We start from the raw sequence: 13,231 nt of genomic DNA, 5'->3' as shown, positions 1-13,231 counted from the left end.
CCGCTGGGCACATGTGCCTCTCCAGGAACTGCAGCAGTTCCTCTGCAGAACCCATGTCTGCAGCCTGCAGCCTTCTGACCAGGGACCCTGCTCCCCTGTAGTGCATAGAAGCTACCAGAAGCAGGGTGCACCTAGGATACCATCCTTTCTCACTCATGGATGGTTGGTTGCATGTATGCATTCAGCTTCTCAGGAGAGACCAGGCCTTCCCCCTTCCATTCGAAGGTTTATTGAGTGCTATCACACACCAGCAAAGCCTTGTCCCCGAGGCAACAAAGATGAGGAAACCCTGGCTTCTAGGCCTCTACACACCTGTATGTCACAGGCTGCCTTCTCACTGAGCCTCACCTCAAATGCACAGGCTTATGAAATGATAGGTCTTCTGCAGTCTTAGTGATTGGCAGCTGCTCTGGGCCCTAGCCAGATAAGTAGGCAGGAGAAGATGGCAGACAGCCATCTTCTGGCCCCACCCACAGTTGGTCATGTGGCGGGTAGTGGGGATCATGTCTATCTCTACACCACAACGTGGAAGATAGAGAAACTAAAACCTGAACTCTAAACAGAGGCTGCTGTGGCCATCATGGCTCTTCTAAACAATAAGAATTTACACCAAGTGAAGCCACAGGTTAGTCCCCGAGCCACCTGTGTCCTCACCACCATGTCCCAGCCATAGGAAGAACACGAAACAGCTGCAGAAATAATCTGGTCACATCTCAGACAGTGATGCTCTGGGACCAGGCTCCCAGGATGCGCAGTGACAGGCAGAACCAGGCCACTCCCCAACCAGGGAAGCCGAGGCTCCAGAGTGAGAGCCTTGTTTTTCATTTGCTGCCTTCAAAGCCTCAAGCAACAAAAGAGAACTGGGGTCTCACGAACAAGCTCAGGAGTGGGTCAGAGAAAATGACCCAGAGGCGAGCGGTAATGGCCTCTAAGCCACAGAGAGGGCTGCAGCCAGAAACCCCAGCCTGGGAAATAAGGTATTTCACACCAGGATAATTTTTAGGCCTGGCCTGTCTCCCTCCTGACCTCAGTTTCTCCAAGCATGAGTGAGAGAAGGAGAGAGAACCTGGAGGAACCTGGCAGTGCCCACACCTGCCCTCTGAGCCTGCCACTGGGCCTTCACCAACAGATCTCATCTGTCCCTATCACAGAGGGTTTTCTCTAGTTCTCAGGCAGTTCAACCTACTTAACTCCCACCCACCCTCCAAGGGCAGGTCCATGAAGCCATCCCTGGTCACAGGGCATGAATCCTGGTGACTATGAAGATGGTCCCGTGTGTGTTCAAGTAAAGAACACTTGCCTGCCACAGCACAGAGAAAACAAACAGTATGCTCAAGGGAACACCGAGATGGCACCAACCACCTTCCCCTCACTTCCCCAAAGACCCAACACTGCAGCAGGTCGGAACCTGGTGAAGCATAAAGAAGAACCCACAGGGAAGACGAACCCAAACCCCAGCTTTGTGTGCTCTCCAGCAAGCCCCAGAATCCTCTGCCTTCTCTGTTTGGGCTCGCCTTCTAAGACAAGCACCACCACAGGGAAGAAGCCCAGGGTCCTGGTGGTCACCATGGGTCTTACTTGATGTCTCGAGGCATCTCTCTGGGGGCTCCAGCGAGGTGGACTTCTTCCTGCCCAGGTTCATCAGGTTGCTCAGTTTGAGGCCAGCAGAACACTTCTTCTTGACTATCATGACCAGAGAGAAAGCTGTCAGTGATGGGCACAGCCTACCCACACGCAAATCTTCCCTTCTCATCCCACCTAGCCTATACACACTCGTGCGCACACACATGCACGGGTGGTCATGCACACAGACATCTTCCCCACATGAGAATTGACAGGCCAAGTCAGCTATTCCCAAAGTCATGCATGCATGGGGATAACAAGCGTCTCGGTGTAGGTGAACCCTGGGAATCTTTACAGACGGCGTGGCCTCAAAGACATCTCAAATAGGACTGGAAAACAGAGCTGGAGGAGGTTCTCACTCCCCCAGGCTGTGGCAAAACTTAACTTTGTTTTTTGGCCCTCTCTCCTTTCATTCTTTTGGAAACTAGGGTTGAGCCGGACAGTCAGGTCTCACACCCGGACGACCATTGCCCTCTCACCCATGAGGTAGAGAGCCATAGCCTGCTTACCGTCTTTGGTCTCTGGGACCTCAGGGTGGCCATCAATGGAGCTCCCATACTCCGAAGCTGGTAGGTATTTCTCAGCTATATCTGGCTGTGGACAACAAAGAGATGGACGGGGGTCACCCACTGGGAACCGAGGACTGGAAAACTAAAATTTCAAGGGAAATAGATGGCCCTTGTGAGACCGTGCAACCAAACCCCTTCCAGCCAGCACTGACATCACCGGTAGGACATTGGCCAAGCTGCCTTTGGGGCTCTCTGGAGTATCTATTATCACCCTCCTTCCTAAGAACCACATTCCACCATCCTCAGGGTACCTTCCCTGCCATCCTGTTTGCGAGTGCTCCAAATACCTGTGGACCTGATTGGACAGTGGGCCCATGGCCAGCAGGAAGCTGGGCCTGCAGGGAGGAGCGCCATCCTCAAGCAGGGGAAGGGAACCCAAACTCATTCCTGTTGGCAGTCAAACAATGAGTGAGACCCCAAAGACACCCCTTGCTGAACTGTAGGGCTTTCCATGTGGCCTTCAGCCTTTCAGAGAATAAAGCGCCTCCCCCTCCTGTCTTCCTTCTTCTCCTTGCTGAAGTGTTATGTGTACCCTCTTGTTTCCTGCCCTGCCAGAGCTAGGGACACAAGCTGAGACAACCGCACTCCTGTGACTGTTGTGTGCCTCCTGCCTTTTGACATTTAGGAATAGGAAGATTTACCCACAGCTGGTTCCACTTAGTCCAGCTTCCTTGATCCTTAAAACCAAAGTTCCCCAGAGCGCTGTGCCAGGCGGCCCTGGAGCCCTTGGCTGGGTCCACATAGGGATGACTCCACCTGGAGGCAAGGGGCTGGTGGGCGGGCAGCCTCAGGCTTGCACAATAAGTCTCCAGCTTATTATTAGAATATAGACTAACTCACAAAAGCCAAATTGCAAGATCAGCCTAGATTCCATCCACAGATGTTTAAAGGGAGTGTGGCCCATAAACACCATGGAGTTTTAGTCAGCCATGAAGAAGAATACAATTGTGTCACTTACATAAGAAAATGAATACAGTTGGAGATTGGAGAAAAATAATCATACTCAGACTAACACTGCATGGGCCCCTCAGTTCTGTATAGATACATAAAATAATTTATACATGCCATGGGAATGGCAGCAGCGCTGTGGGGGCAGGGGAGCCAGGGGGACAAGCGGATGGAGATGCCTGACGCACTTGTATGAACATGTCATCTGAAACCCATCCCTGTGTGCAATGAGCTTCGTTCATAAAAAAGGACATGGAGCAAAGCGATTTTTGTTTCAATAGCATTTCCCCTCAACAGGACAACAGTGAGGTCTCCATGCGTTTCACCCGCTTTCCCGCCAAGCCCCCTTCCTGCTCTCTCTCACCCAAGCATTGTGTGTTTCTTATTAATTGGGCTGTAGTACAAGAACGAAAAACGAGGCTTTCCATTTTAACTCTGAATTTTTACTAAGGCGGCACAGAATCAGACCTTCCCTCTGGGCGGGGCGGAGCCTTACTTTCTGACAGTTCAAGCGCTGGGCATCCGGTGTGTACTGGTTTCCCTCCGCAGCTCCTTCGTAAGGCAGGCCACTCACTTCCTGGATGACCTGGATTGGAGAAGCACCGTGATGGTCATGGCCCTTGCATGGCCCTGCTGCCTGGCCCTCGGGCAGGGTGCTGAGAGAAAGAACCTCTGAGAACAGAAGTACCCCACCCGTGCCCTGACTGCAGCCCCCAAGTGTTCCGAGGACACAGTTGTCCACTCATACATTTCCCGCAGGGACCCCCTGATCTGGGGTGCAGGTACCTCTGCATCCCTGGACACTATGATCCCCCGACTGCCACCTGAGGGCAAGGGCTCCGTCCTGTTGTGTCACGAGTTGTAAGTGTATACTTGTTGGTGCTTCCCTGACTTTCTAGGTCTGTGGTCTCCACACTGTTTGGAAGCAGGCTTGGTTACTGCTTTGATCTGATAGAAACTCCTTGGCCACCAGCCATGGACCACATCAACTGGTACTTGGTGCCCAGCCTGTGGACACGCAGGTCAGAGATGGCCCTGACCTCACTAAGCAGTTCTGCATCCTCCTTCTGAGCCCAGGACCACCTGGGAGATTCCCAGAGGAGTAAAACAGTGAAGAAGACAGATGTGTGCATGCACAGGTGTGCACACCCACACCCACACACCCCTTACAGTAACCCTTTGGAAGCAGTGAGAGCAATTTCAAGGACCCTCCATTTTCAATCTCTGCCTACAGCAGTCTGTGGGAGTGAGTTTGAAATTAGAGGAGGCAAAGAATTGGAAGCAGGGCTCTGGATGGGGACACAAGGGTTTCTCATGTCCCAGCCTGTCTCCAACTAGGAGCTCAGATCCATGAAGGAAATGCAGTCTTTCCTAGGAGGAAGGCAGGTCCTGGAATCAGCAGCCTTGTCATGTGACCCCAGCATAGCCTCAGTCACTGTTTCAGCAACATTAGACAACGTAGCTGGGAGGACTCAGTGTGAAGTACCACGTACAGGTTAGGTGCTGTGCCATCACTCCTGTCCTTGTTAGCTTAGACCAGGATACACGGAGGCCCTGCTTGGGAAGGGAGCTGACCAGGCCTGCAGCCAGGCTACCTCTGCACTCATCTTCAGAGAGGAGAGGGTTTCTCTGTGCATCTCAGACACAGAGCTGGTGTCGTCTGCACAGTGCTCTTGTCTTTAAAGCCTCCAGCAAGAGCTGTAGGACCAGGCCGAGAGGAAGAGTGTCCGGGGAAGGATAGGCAGGGCTGAGCAGACAGAGGAATAGTCCTGGGAACTAAACATAGGAGCAGTGCACCTGTGCATATTCCTGTACATGGACATGCTCATAAACATGTGTGCAGTGTCCGTGTATACTAGGGTGTATGTGTGCACCTGAGGGAGTACCTGTGTGGACTTACAAGGATGAGGATGGGCAGGACTTCCAGAAACCGAAAAGGAGAGCTGGGCTAGAGAAAGAAGTCCAACTAGCAACTCAGCCCTGGGTCCCAGGAACACCACAGAGCCAGCCCAGCCCCTTGCATTCTCTGGGCTTCATCTGGCCAAGTATCCTGCACTTGGTATACCTTGGACCCAGTGCTGAGCACTTACATGCGGTAAAACACCAGCTTAAGATCACTTCACATGCACGCACACAGACACACACAACACATGTGCTTGTGCGCACACCAGGCTTTACTTTCCAGAGTCAAATCATCACTCAGGAATCTTCCATATCCTCCAGCCTGCACACACGTCTATACAGCGGCCACTCTGTTCCACACGACTGTCTACAAGCACCTGAAACTCCTTCAAGGAGGACTGAAGCGCATGTCATTCCCTCCTAGGAGACTGGCCTGGCCAGACTTCTCAGAACATTTAGTGGTTTTCACCAAAACAACATGTCAGCTGGGCAGTGCTAGTGCACCCCTTTAATCCCAGCACTCTGGGAGCAGAGGCAGGCGGATCTCTGTGAGTTAGAGACCAGCCTGGTCTACAGAGCTAGTTCAGAACAGCCAAGGCTACACAAAGAAACCCTGTCTTGGAAAAAAACAAAAACAAAAACAAAATAAAAACAAAACATCAACAAAATAGAAACAAAAACATCTTGTCAGCTTCAAACCTGGGTACTCAGCACACGGGGTTGCTGATACCTGGGTAGGGGTACTCAGCACACGGGGTTGCTGATACCTGTGTAGGGGTACTCAGCAAACGGGGTTGCCGATACCTGGGTAGGGGTACTCAGCACACGGGGTTGCTGATACCTGGGTAGGGGTACTCAGCACACGGGGTTGCCGATACCTGGGTAGGGGTACTCAGCACACGGGGTTGCCGATACCTGGGTAGGGGTACTCAGCACACGGGGTTGCTGATACCTGGGTGGGGTACTCAGCACACGGGGTTGCTGATACCTGGGTAGGGGTACTCAGCACACGGGGTTGCTGATACCTGGGTAGGTACCTTTTTCAGTCGTATTTTAATGACACACTTCAGGGTCTTTTCTGGCAGGCTCATGGTGATGACTACACTCGGCCAGGAGGGGTGGGGTGGTGAATACAACACCACAAATAGCTAGCATGGGCACGGTGGTGCAACATGTGGCAGGAGGGAGGGGGAAGGTGGTCCCGGCTCTCACTGCGATGACCAGGGGCCCTGCAGGCCTCTGAGACCTTGCTGAACTGTGAGTGTGAGTCTTTCCTGCTTCAAACAGCTTCTGGATCCACCATGCTCAACATCTTTAACTAGGCAGGAAGTCCCTCCCCCAGGTACTTCCTCATCACAGCTAGAATACACAAGGGCAGAGCAGCGAAGACACATCTAAGGGGGCAAGAATCACAATGCTGTGTAGACAGCCCCAAATCCACAGTCCAGCTGCAACTCCTTTACCAGGTGACAGCTACCTCTGCCCTCTGAGCCTTCATCTCCAGTCCCATAAAACAGGCTCATCAAGCCTGCCCAGCCGCACCCACAGCTAAACCTGCCCGAAGCCCACAGTCCATGCGGGTCTTTCACAGAGGCAGCAGACACCCAGAGCCCTTCCTCATGGAGGGATGTGATGCCTCGTCAGAAGGAAGACCGCAAAGAGATCCCAGCTACAGCCATTCCCGGCTTCTAAGGATCCTGTGAGCAGAAGAACTCTGTATCTGGTCCATGACGTTGATCATCAATACCCAGAATGCTAGAAGCCCTGAGCACCTGAGGAATCATAGACCCTGATTATTCTCGACCACATCATCCGCCCCTTCGGAAGAAGCTGGAGCCCAGAACTTCAGGAGCCGTCCACTTGAGCACTGGGGGAAGCAGCTGGCCGCCTAGTGCGTGCTCCTCACCCGAAGCCACTGCTCGGCTTGGTCTTTGCTCTGCAGGCCCAGCACAATCACGTCGGCATTCATCGGCATGATCTTCAGCTTGTGCTCCTTCTTCCGCACGTGTTTCTCCTTGTGCACCACGCTGCTCCCCAGCAAGTTCACGTCCAGCTGAGGGCTGTGATCTTTGGATGATTTGTAGCACTGGAATAAAAAATGAAAAAAGATGCTACTTTCCTGGGGCATGGGGTGGATTCCGCAAAGGAGAGGCCCTTGAACGCTGAAGTGCACTCATCTCCTTCATGAGCCTGACCATGGCCCCAAGCCATAGGGCTGGATGCCCCGAGGCAGGCCCTTGAGCCCCCCCCCCCCCTTCAAGCTTCCTTCTCCCCGATACTGATCAGGGATGCTCCAGGACCTGAATCACCCAGACAGTTCTCCATTGCCCTGGCCTCAGAGAAGGGGTCTCCTCAGGTGTCACTTAGTCTGCTCACAGCAATGTATAATGGCTTCACGAGGTCACTTCCCTTAATGACTGTTGTCTAGCTTATGTAAGAACCTATGATGCTCACACAGTAATGGCCTCACCTGAGGACACATTTCTCAGACTGTCACCCGTGACACGGCATATGACTCTGTCTCCTGTAGACAGAGCTCACTTGTCCACAGTGACAAACTTCAGTGATTTCTGCCTTTCTGCATGCCTTAGCTTCCCCAGAAAAAGATCCATTGAGCATGAAAATCAAACTTACAGTCTGCCTCGCAAGATGCTAGAACTCACAGGAAGGGACCATTACCCTTTACCAGGGAAGGTATGCTGCAATTTATGCTCATTGCAAAATGGAGGTCCTCATAGGACAGCTAGCGAGACCACAGAATAACAAAATGACATCTGGAGTAAACTGGGCATATGTGGCCTGAGGGAAGGTGTTTGTAAAGACCTCGTGAAACTTTAGGTCAGGACACAAAGCTGCCAGCATTTGCTCTGTTTTTGAGGCAGAGTCCTGCTGCGATGCCTAGGCTGGCCTTGAGTTCCGAAACTCAAATCGCAGCTGACCAGCCACACCTAGTTCAGAGCCGTGAGGTTTTTATTTAAACTGTCAGGAAGTGGTTTTATTGTCAGAGTCAAGTCTGGTTCCTCTGCAGGTTTTGGCTTAGAATAGGTGGTGCTAAGTCTTGTAGCTCTTGGGATGGTTCCAACAATCCTCAGGTTGTTCAGACCAAAACAGGAGCTGGGCTGAGGGAGCTGCTCGGTTTGCATGCCATCAGATTAAACGAACCAAGAAGAGAGAGAGAGAGAGAGAGAGAGAGAGAGAGAGAGAGAAGAAGAAGGAGGAGGAGGAGGAGGAGGAGGAGGAGGAGGAGGAGGAGGAGGAAGAAGAAGAAGAAGAAGAAGAAGAAGAAGAAGAAGAAGAAGAAGAAGAAGAAGAAGAAGGAGAAGAAGGAGCAGCAGCAGCAGCAGCAAGGAGACCATTATGGCGGCAAGTGACCGTTATCTTGGTACTGCCTGGAGACTGCATCAAGGGAATGACGAGTTCAAGACCTGCCTCGGTTACATGGTGAGACCCTGCCTCCACCCCCTCCCTAAAATAAGCAGGGTGCAAGTGACAGGGATGCGCAGTCGTCCTACTTTGACAGCTGACTTAAAAACTACTAGACCTTCCTAATGCAGACAAAATACATTCATCTGCACACACAAAACTTTGCACATTGAACGGTGAAACTCTCCTGTTGTCAAATGCTCTACCCCCAATGTCATATCAGAGAGAACCCCCTCTCCCACCCCTCCCATCCCCAGAAAACAAGACGAGGACTGACCAAGAGCCTGGTGTCCCTGATCACACAGAGCTGCTTGGCCCACTGGCCCAGCCACTTCTTGCGCCACAGGAAGGCACAGATGCGGGCGTCACGCATCAGCTCAATGCTGGCCTCGGGCGAGGGCCACTGGTAGGGGGCTGCCTTGCCTTTGCTGTTCTCCTCTTCATCGTAGGACTCATAGGAGCTGCTCACGGCCTCTCCGTCCTCTGCAAGAAAGACCCGCCCAGTCAGTCAGAGCCCAGCCGGGCAAGAGGATTAGCGCATAAGAATCACTCCAGAGAGCAGCAAGCAGGAGCAGCTGGGGACCCCGGGCTACCATCCACCTGGCCCTCTCATCCTTGAAACAGCTCAATGACTTTCCACCCCCACCCACTGGAAGAAACTTCTCAGATGCTGACTCAGACCACAGAGCACATTTCCCTGCCCAAACCCTATCTGCGTGGATCCCTGACAAGCCCGAGGAGCTGCAGCTGCCCTGCCTATGAACCGCGTGCTTGCCCTATGGGCCTCTGGTGCCTTAACCAGTAGGGGTTCCAGGTTCCAGGCTGGGTCTAGCTCTGCTCCAGGTCTGGGAGGGGCCTGTCTCCTCAGAAGGGAAAAAAGAGTAGGAAAGAGGCTGTCTTTCCTCATTTAGGGTATGGTTGTGTACACCTTTAATCTCAACACTGGCGAAGCAAAGGCAGGCAGATGTCTGTGAGTTCCAGGCCATCTTGGTCTACACATTACGGCCCTATCTAAGAGGAAAAAGAATAACAAGAACAATGTGCTGGGTCCTGGTCAGAGCCTCTCTTAACATACCTGCCAGGTCCCCAGGCCATGTGCCCTCTTCTCCTTAGACCAGCCTCCGGCGCCTTACCTGGGCTCTGTCTTACGGCTTTTCCTACTGTCGGCCAGAGGCCGCTTTACATTCTATCTTAAAGAATCCTTCAGCCCAGCACAGTAGAAACTGCGTGATTTGCTGCACGCTTCACCATGGCCTTCCAAGTCTAGTTCATATCCCTACTGTCCTGCAAGCGTGGTACTCTTCCCCAGCCTCACCACTGTGGCCAAGGCCAGCGAAACCATGTGAAAAAGTCAGTCTACTCCTACCCATGCATCTATCCATGCATGCATCCATGCATGCATTAATCCATCCACTGATGTATCCAGCCATCCATGCATCCATCAATCCATGCATCCACCCATGTATGCATCATCTATATATCAATACATTCATCTACGCATCCTTTAAAAAGTATTATGGAAAAGAAAGGGGGACTCTGGATTCCCATGTCAACCCCTATCTAGTGTTCTTGATACTCTACCTGATCCCCCAGTGGACAAGGAGCCCAATATTCTCCCATTGCTAGACACTCCTCTCTACTCAGAAAAACAGCCCTAATTGCTGCTTCTCTGTGCCCTCATACAGCAGTTCCTGGTCTGTCCCCGAGGAAGCTCCTCAGCTCCCTTGAACAACAGCTCCTCCATCCCTTGACTCGCTTCAAGAGACAAGTCATGGGGCCCCATTTTATCTTCTTGGCTGGGTTCCTGCATACTAGTTAAACAGAGTTGCAATTAAATTAGAATATAGATAGGAAAGAGGCATGGGGCTACTGTGAACTTGTTCCAGTCATTGTGCCGAAGAACAAAATCAACTTTGTTTCAATATTTCTAAAAATAGCACTTTAAATATTTCCGTAAGTTTCCTTTCAAAGCAGTATGGTGCTGCTCATCTTCCTGGCTTACCAAATACACATAAAACAAAAAAATAACCAGCTCATAATTCATACCTGCTATATCTATTAAATGTAGAAATATGGAAAATCATGACACTTTCCAGAGGGGCACCCTAAACTCTTGTGTTTCTGTAGTACTGTGAACTCGCACAAACCTCTCTCTCAGAAAGCGGCCTGGCCACCCATTGTTTTGAGTCATAGGGCATGCATACTTTCTGACCCAATAATCCGGGTCCTGGGAGTTTATCCTGGGAAACTAACTTTCAAAAAAAAAAAAAAAAAAAAGAAGAATAGAAGCCAGCAAGATGATTCACTGGGCAAGGGTGCTTGCTGCCGAGCTTGACATCTGACCTCCACGCATGTGCTGTGGTATGTGCATGTAGTATATGCATGCCCCCACCTGCTACACCTCACTCTTAAAAAATAAGTAAATGTAAAAATTAAAAGAGGAGGAAGGTTGAGGTTGAGTTTATGCCTAACCTGCACAAGGCCCTCAGCTAGATCCCAGCACCAAAATAAATAACTCTTTAAAAAGAGTAAGAAGGGACATTCCAGCATTAACATATCCACTGGAGTGTTGCTTAGGAGCCAGCAGCAGGGGGCTGCCTAAGTCAGTGTGATTTCATCGACTTGGAAGCATTCACGTACCCACAATCAATTAAAGCCCTGAAAATGAGTCTGCAACTCGGTGAACTCCCTATGAGAAGAGGGCAGAGGGAAGTAGAACTCAAGTATGCATGCAGATAGACCACAAGGCAACAGAGAACTCAGGTACACATGCAGATAGACCACAAGGCAACAGAGAACTCAGGTACGCATGCAGATAGACCACAAGGCAACAGAGAACTCAGGTACGCATGCAGATAGACCACAAGGCAACAAAGAACTCAGGTACACATGTAGATAGACCACAAGGCAACAGAGAACTCAGGGGCTCCATTGGAGAGGAAGATAGTGGGACCAGGGGACTTAGGGAAGTTTCCTGAGTTCTCAGTAGTGTGGTACCTGTAAAAGGGGAAATGAGACGAGTGACCCATGTCACTGGGGTTCTTCCCTCCAGAGCAAGAACGAGCCAAGAGAGGCTGCAAAGCCAGGTGTGAATGCTCTGGCTCTGTGCCCAGTGTGTGCTACTGAGATGGCCCTGCATGCCAGGTGGGGAGTTCTGATGGTGTGAGGTCCCCAGAAGCGAACTGAGACAAAATAGCTAATCCTAGTATCAGGAATAGCTTGGGAATTGTGAGGGCAAATGTATTGCTATTTTCCTCCTTAGAAAAGACAGTAGGCCCTCATTAATGTTGAATTTTTCTTAAAACAGATTCCTGGCTTGCAGGGGTGTGGAGTGAGGAGGAATGAGAGGCAGCAGATAGTCCTGACCAGGATGTAGTTCTCTGTCCTGTGAGAGTCCCCAGGAGCCAAGGGCTGATTACCATGTAGGCTACAAAGTCTCGTATCCATGTTTCCTGGTTCTACGGTTGCAGCTTTACAGAGGGCAGAGTGTCCTACAGACAGGGCTTTACAGAGGGCAGAGTAACACAATAATACCCTCACTGGGCAGGAAAAGTGTATGACCATATGCATGCAGGACCAGCCACGGGGAGAGGAAGAAGGCAGTGGCCTCCTGGGGCATGCACTCATCTCAGAGCAGGTTACGAGCAACCCCTGGCACTCCAACTCCGAGGGCAAGCAGTACCCAAGGTGATCGTGGCATAAATGACTCCTTCAGGCAACTGTGCTGATCTGGGGACTCCAGTAGGGAGATAAGATCCATAGTGACCTGTAGGATTGATATTCAATAGCACAGACAGAGAAGATAGAGAGAGGGGAGAGGCGGGAGGGGGAGAACGATGGGGAGGGAGAAGGAATAAAGAGAGAGGCATAGTCAAGCACAGACACCCAGATGTGGCATGAAGCTGTCTATACTAGATACTAGTTCTCAACCTGTGGATTGCAACCCCTTTGGGGGCCGAATAACCCTTTCACAGGGCTTGCCTAAGACCGTTTGCATATCAAATATTTAATAAATAATAATTTAATAAATAATAGTAGCAAAATTGCAGTTCTGAAGCAGCAATGAAAATAATTGTATGGTTGGGGGTCACTACAACATGAGGAGCTGTATTAAAGGGTCGCAGCGTTGGGATGGCTGAGAACCACTGCTCTAGAGGCTGCTCACTGCTGTCCCCTCTGAGGTGCAGACTCCTCAGGAGAGGCTAAGGATGTCATTTACCTGCTCTGTTCACATCCAGAGGCCACTGCAAGTTGTCACCAGTGACATGTGGCCAGAGTGGAATGTGTCATGTCTGGGATGCACTTTTAAGAAACAGACAGGCACTTCCCACTCTCTCTTTACAGAGGATGCTTTGGTCCTGGAGGATGGCTGAGTCAACATGAGACGCACCTGAGCACCCAAATTACCCAGGATCAGAAGTGCCACACTGCTCAGAGTAGAAACCAATGCCAGGGAGTTATGGGTTACAGCTGCTGCTATTTCCCCAGCAAGACGCAGCAGAATAAAGAACCTGATATATTGGGCAGAGAGGGACCTTGGTGTCTCCAGTACAAACTCTTAGCACACTCAGCACTTGCTCAGAGGGCAGCACCGGGACACAGATAATAAAGCAAAACAGGAGTCCCAGCATCCGGCCTTGTCAAAGAAGCCGATACAATCCTGATGGCCATTCAGCTGGAGAAACACCTATGCTTAGTGCTCCTTCCTCTTACTGTGACCAGGTCACCCTGCTCTAGCAGATATGGGGACAGCAGGCTCCCACCAC

The 13,231-nt window shown here is 51.2% G+C and overlaps 1 protein-coding gene across 2 annotated transcripts in view; it reads right to left on the bottom strand.

The window, feature by feature from the left end:
* Positions 1-13,231, bottom strand: part of Afap1l2 (actin filament associated protein 1 like 2) — a 103,931-nt gene that overhangs the window by 11,259 nt on the left and 79,441 nt on the right. The window contains exons 6-11 of one of the 2 annotated variants that reach the window (XM_041661749.1): positions 12,148-12,231; positions 8,743-8,948; positions 6,949-7,128; positions 3,637-3,726; positions 2,133-2,217; positions 1,579-1,683 (exon numbers count right to left, since the gene is read on the bottom strand). In XM_041661749.1, coding sequence (XP_041517683.1) covers positions 1,579-1,683; positions 2,133-2,217; positions 3,637-3,726; positions 6,949-7,128; positions 8,743-8,948; positions 12,148-12,231 — 750 coding nt within the window. The remainder of the gene's footprint in view (positions 1-1,578; positions 1,684-2,132; positions 2,218-3,636; positions 3,727-6,948; positions 7,129-8,742; positions 8,949-12,147; positions 12,232-13,231) is intronic. The other variant, XM_041661750.1, reaches the window with a different exon arrangement.

The sequence above is a fragment of the Microtus oregoni genome, unplaced genomic scaffold (assembly GCF_018167655.1).
Source record: "Microtus oregoni isolate MIOR12 unplaced genomic scaffold, Mior012 000012F_ref0000307, whole genome shotgun sequence".
In the NCBI taxonomy this organism is placed as follows: domain Eukaryota; kingdom Metazoa; phylum Chordata; class Mammalia; order Rodentia; family Cricetidae; genus Microtus; species Microtus oregoni.
The sequence above is the reverse complement of the archived record's forward strand: the minus strand, read 5'-3'. Positions and strand labels throughout refer to the sequence as shown.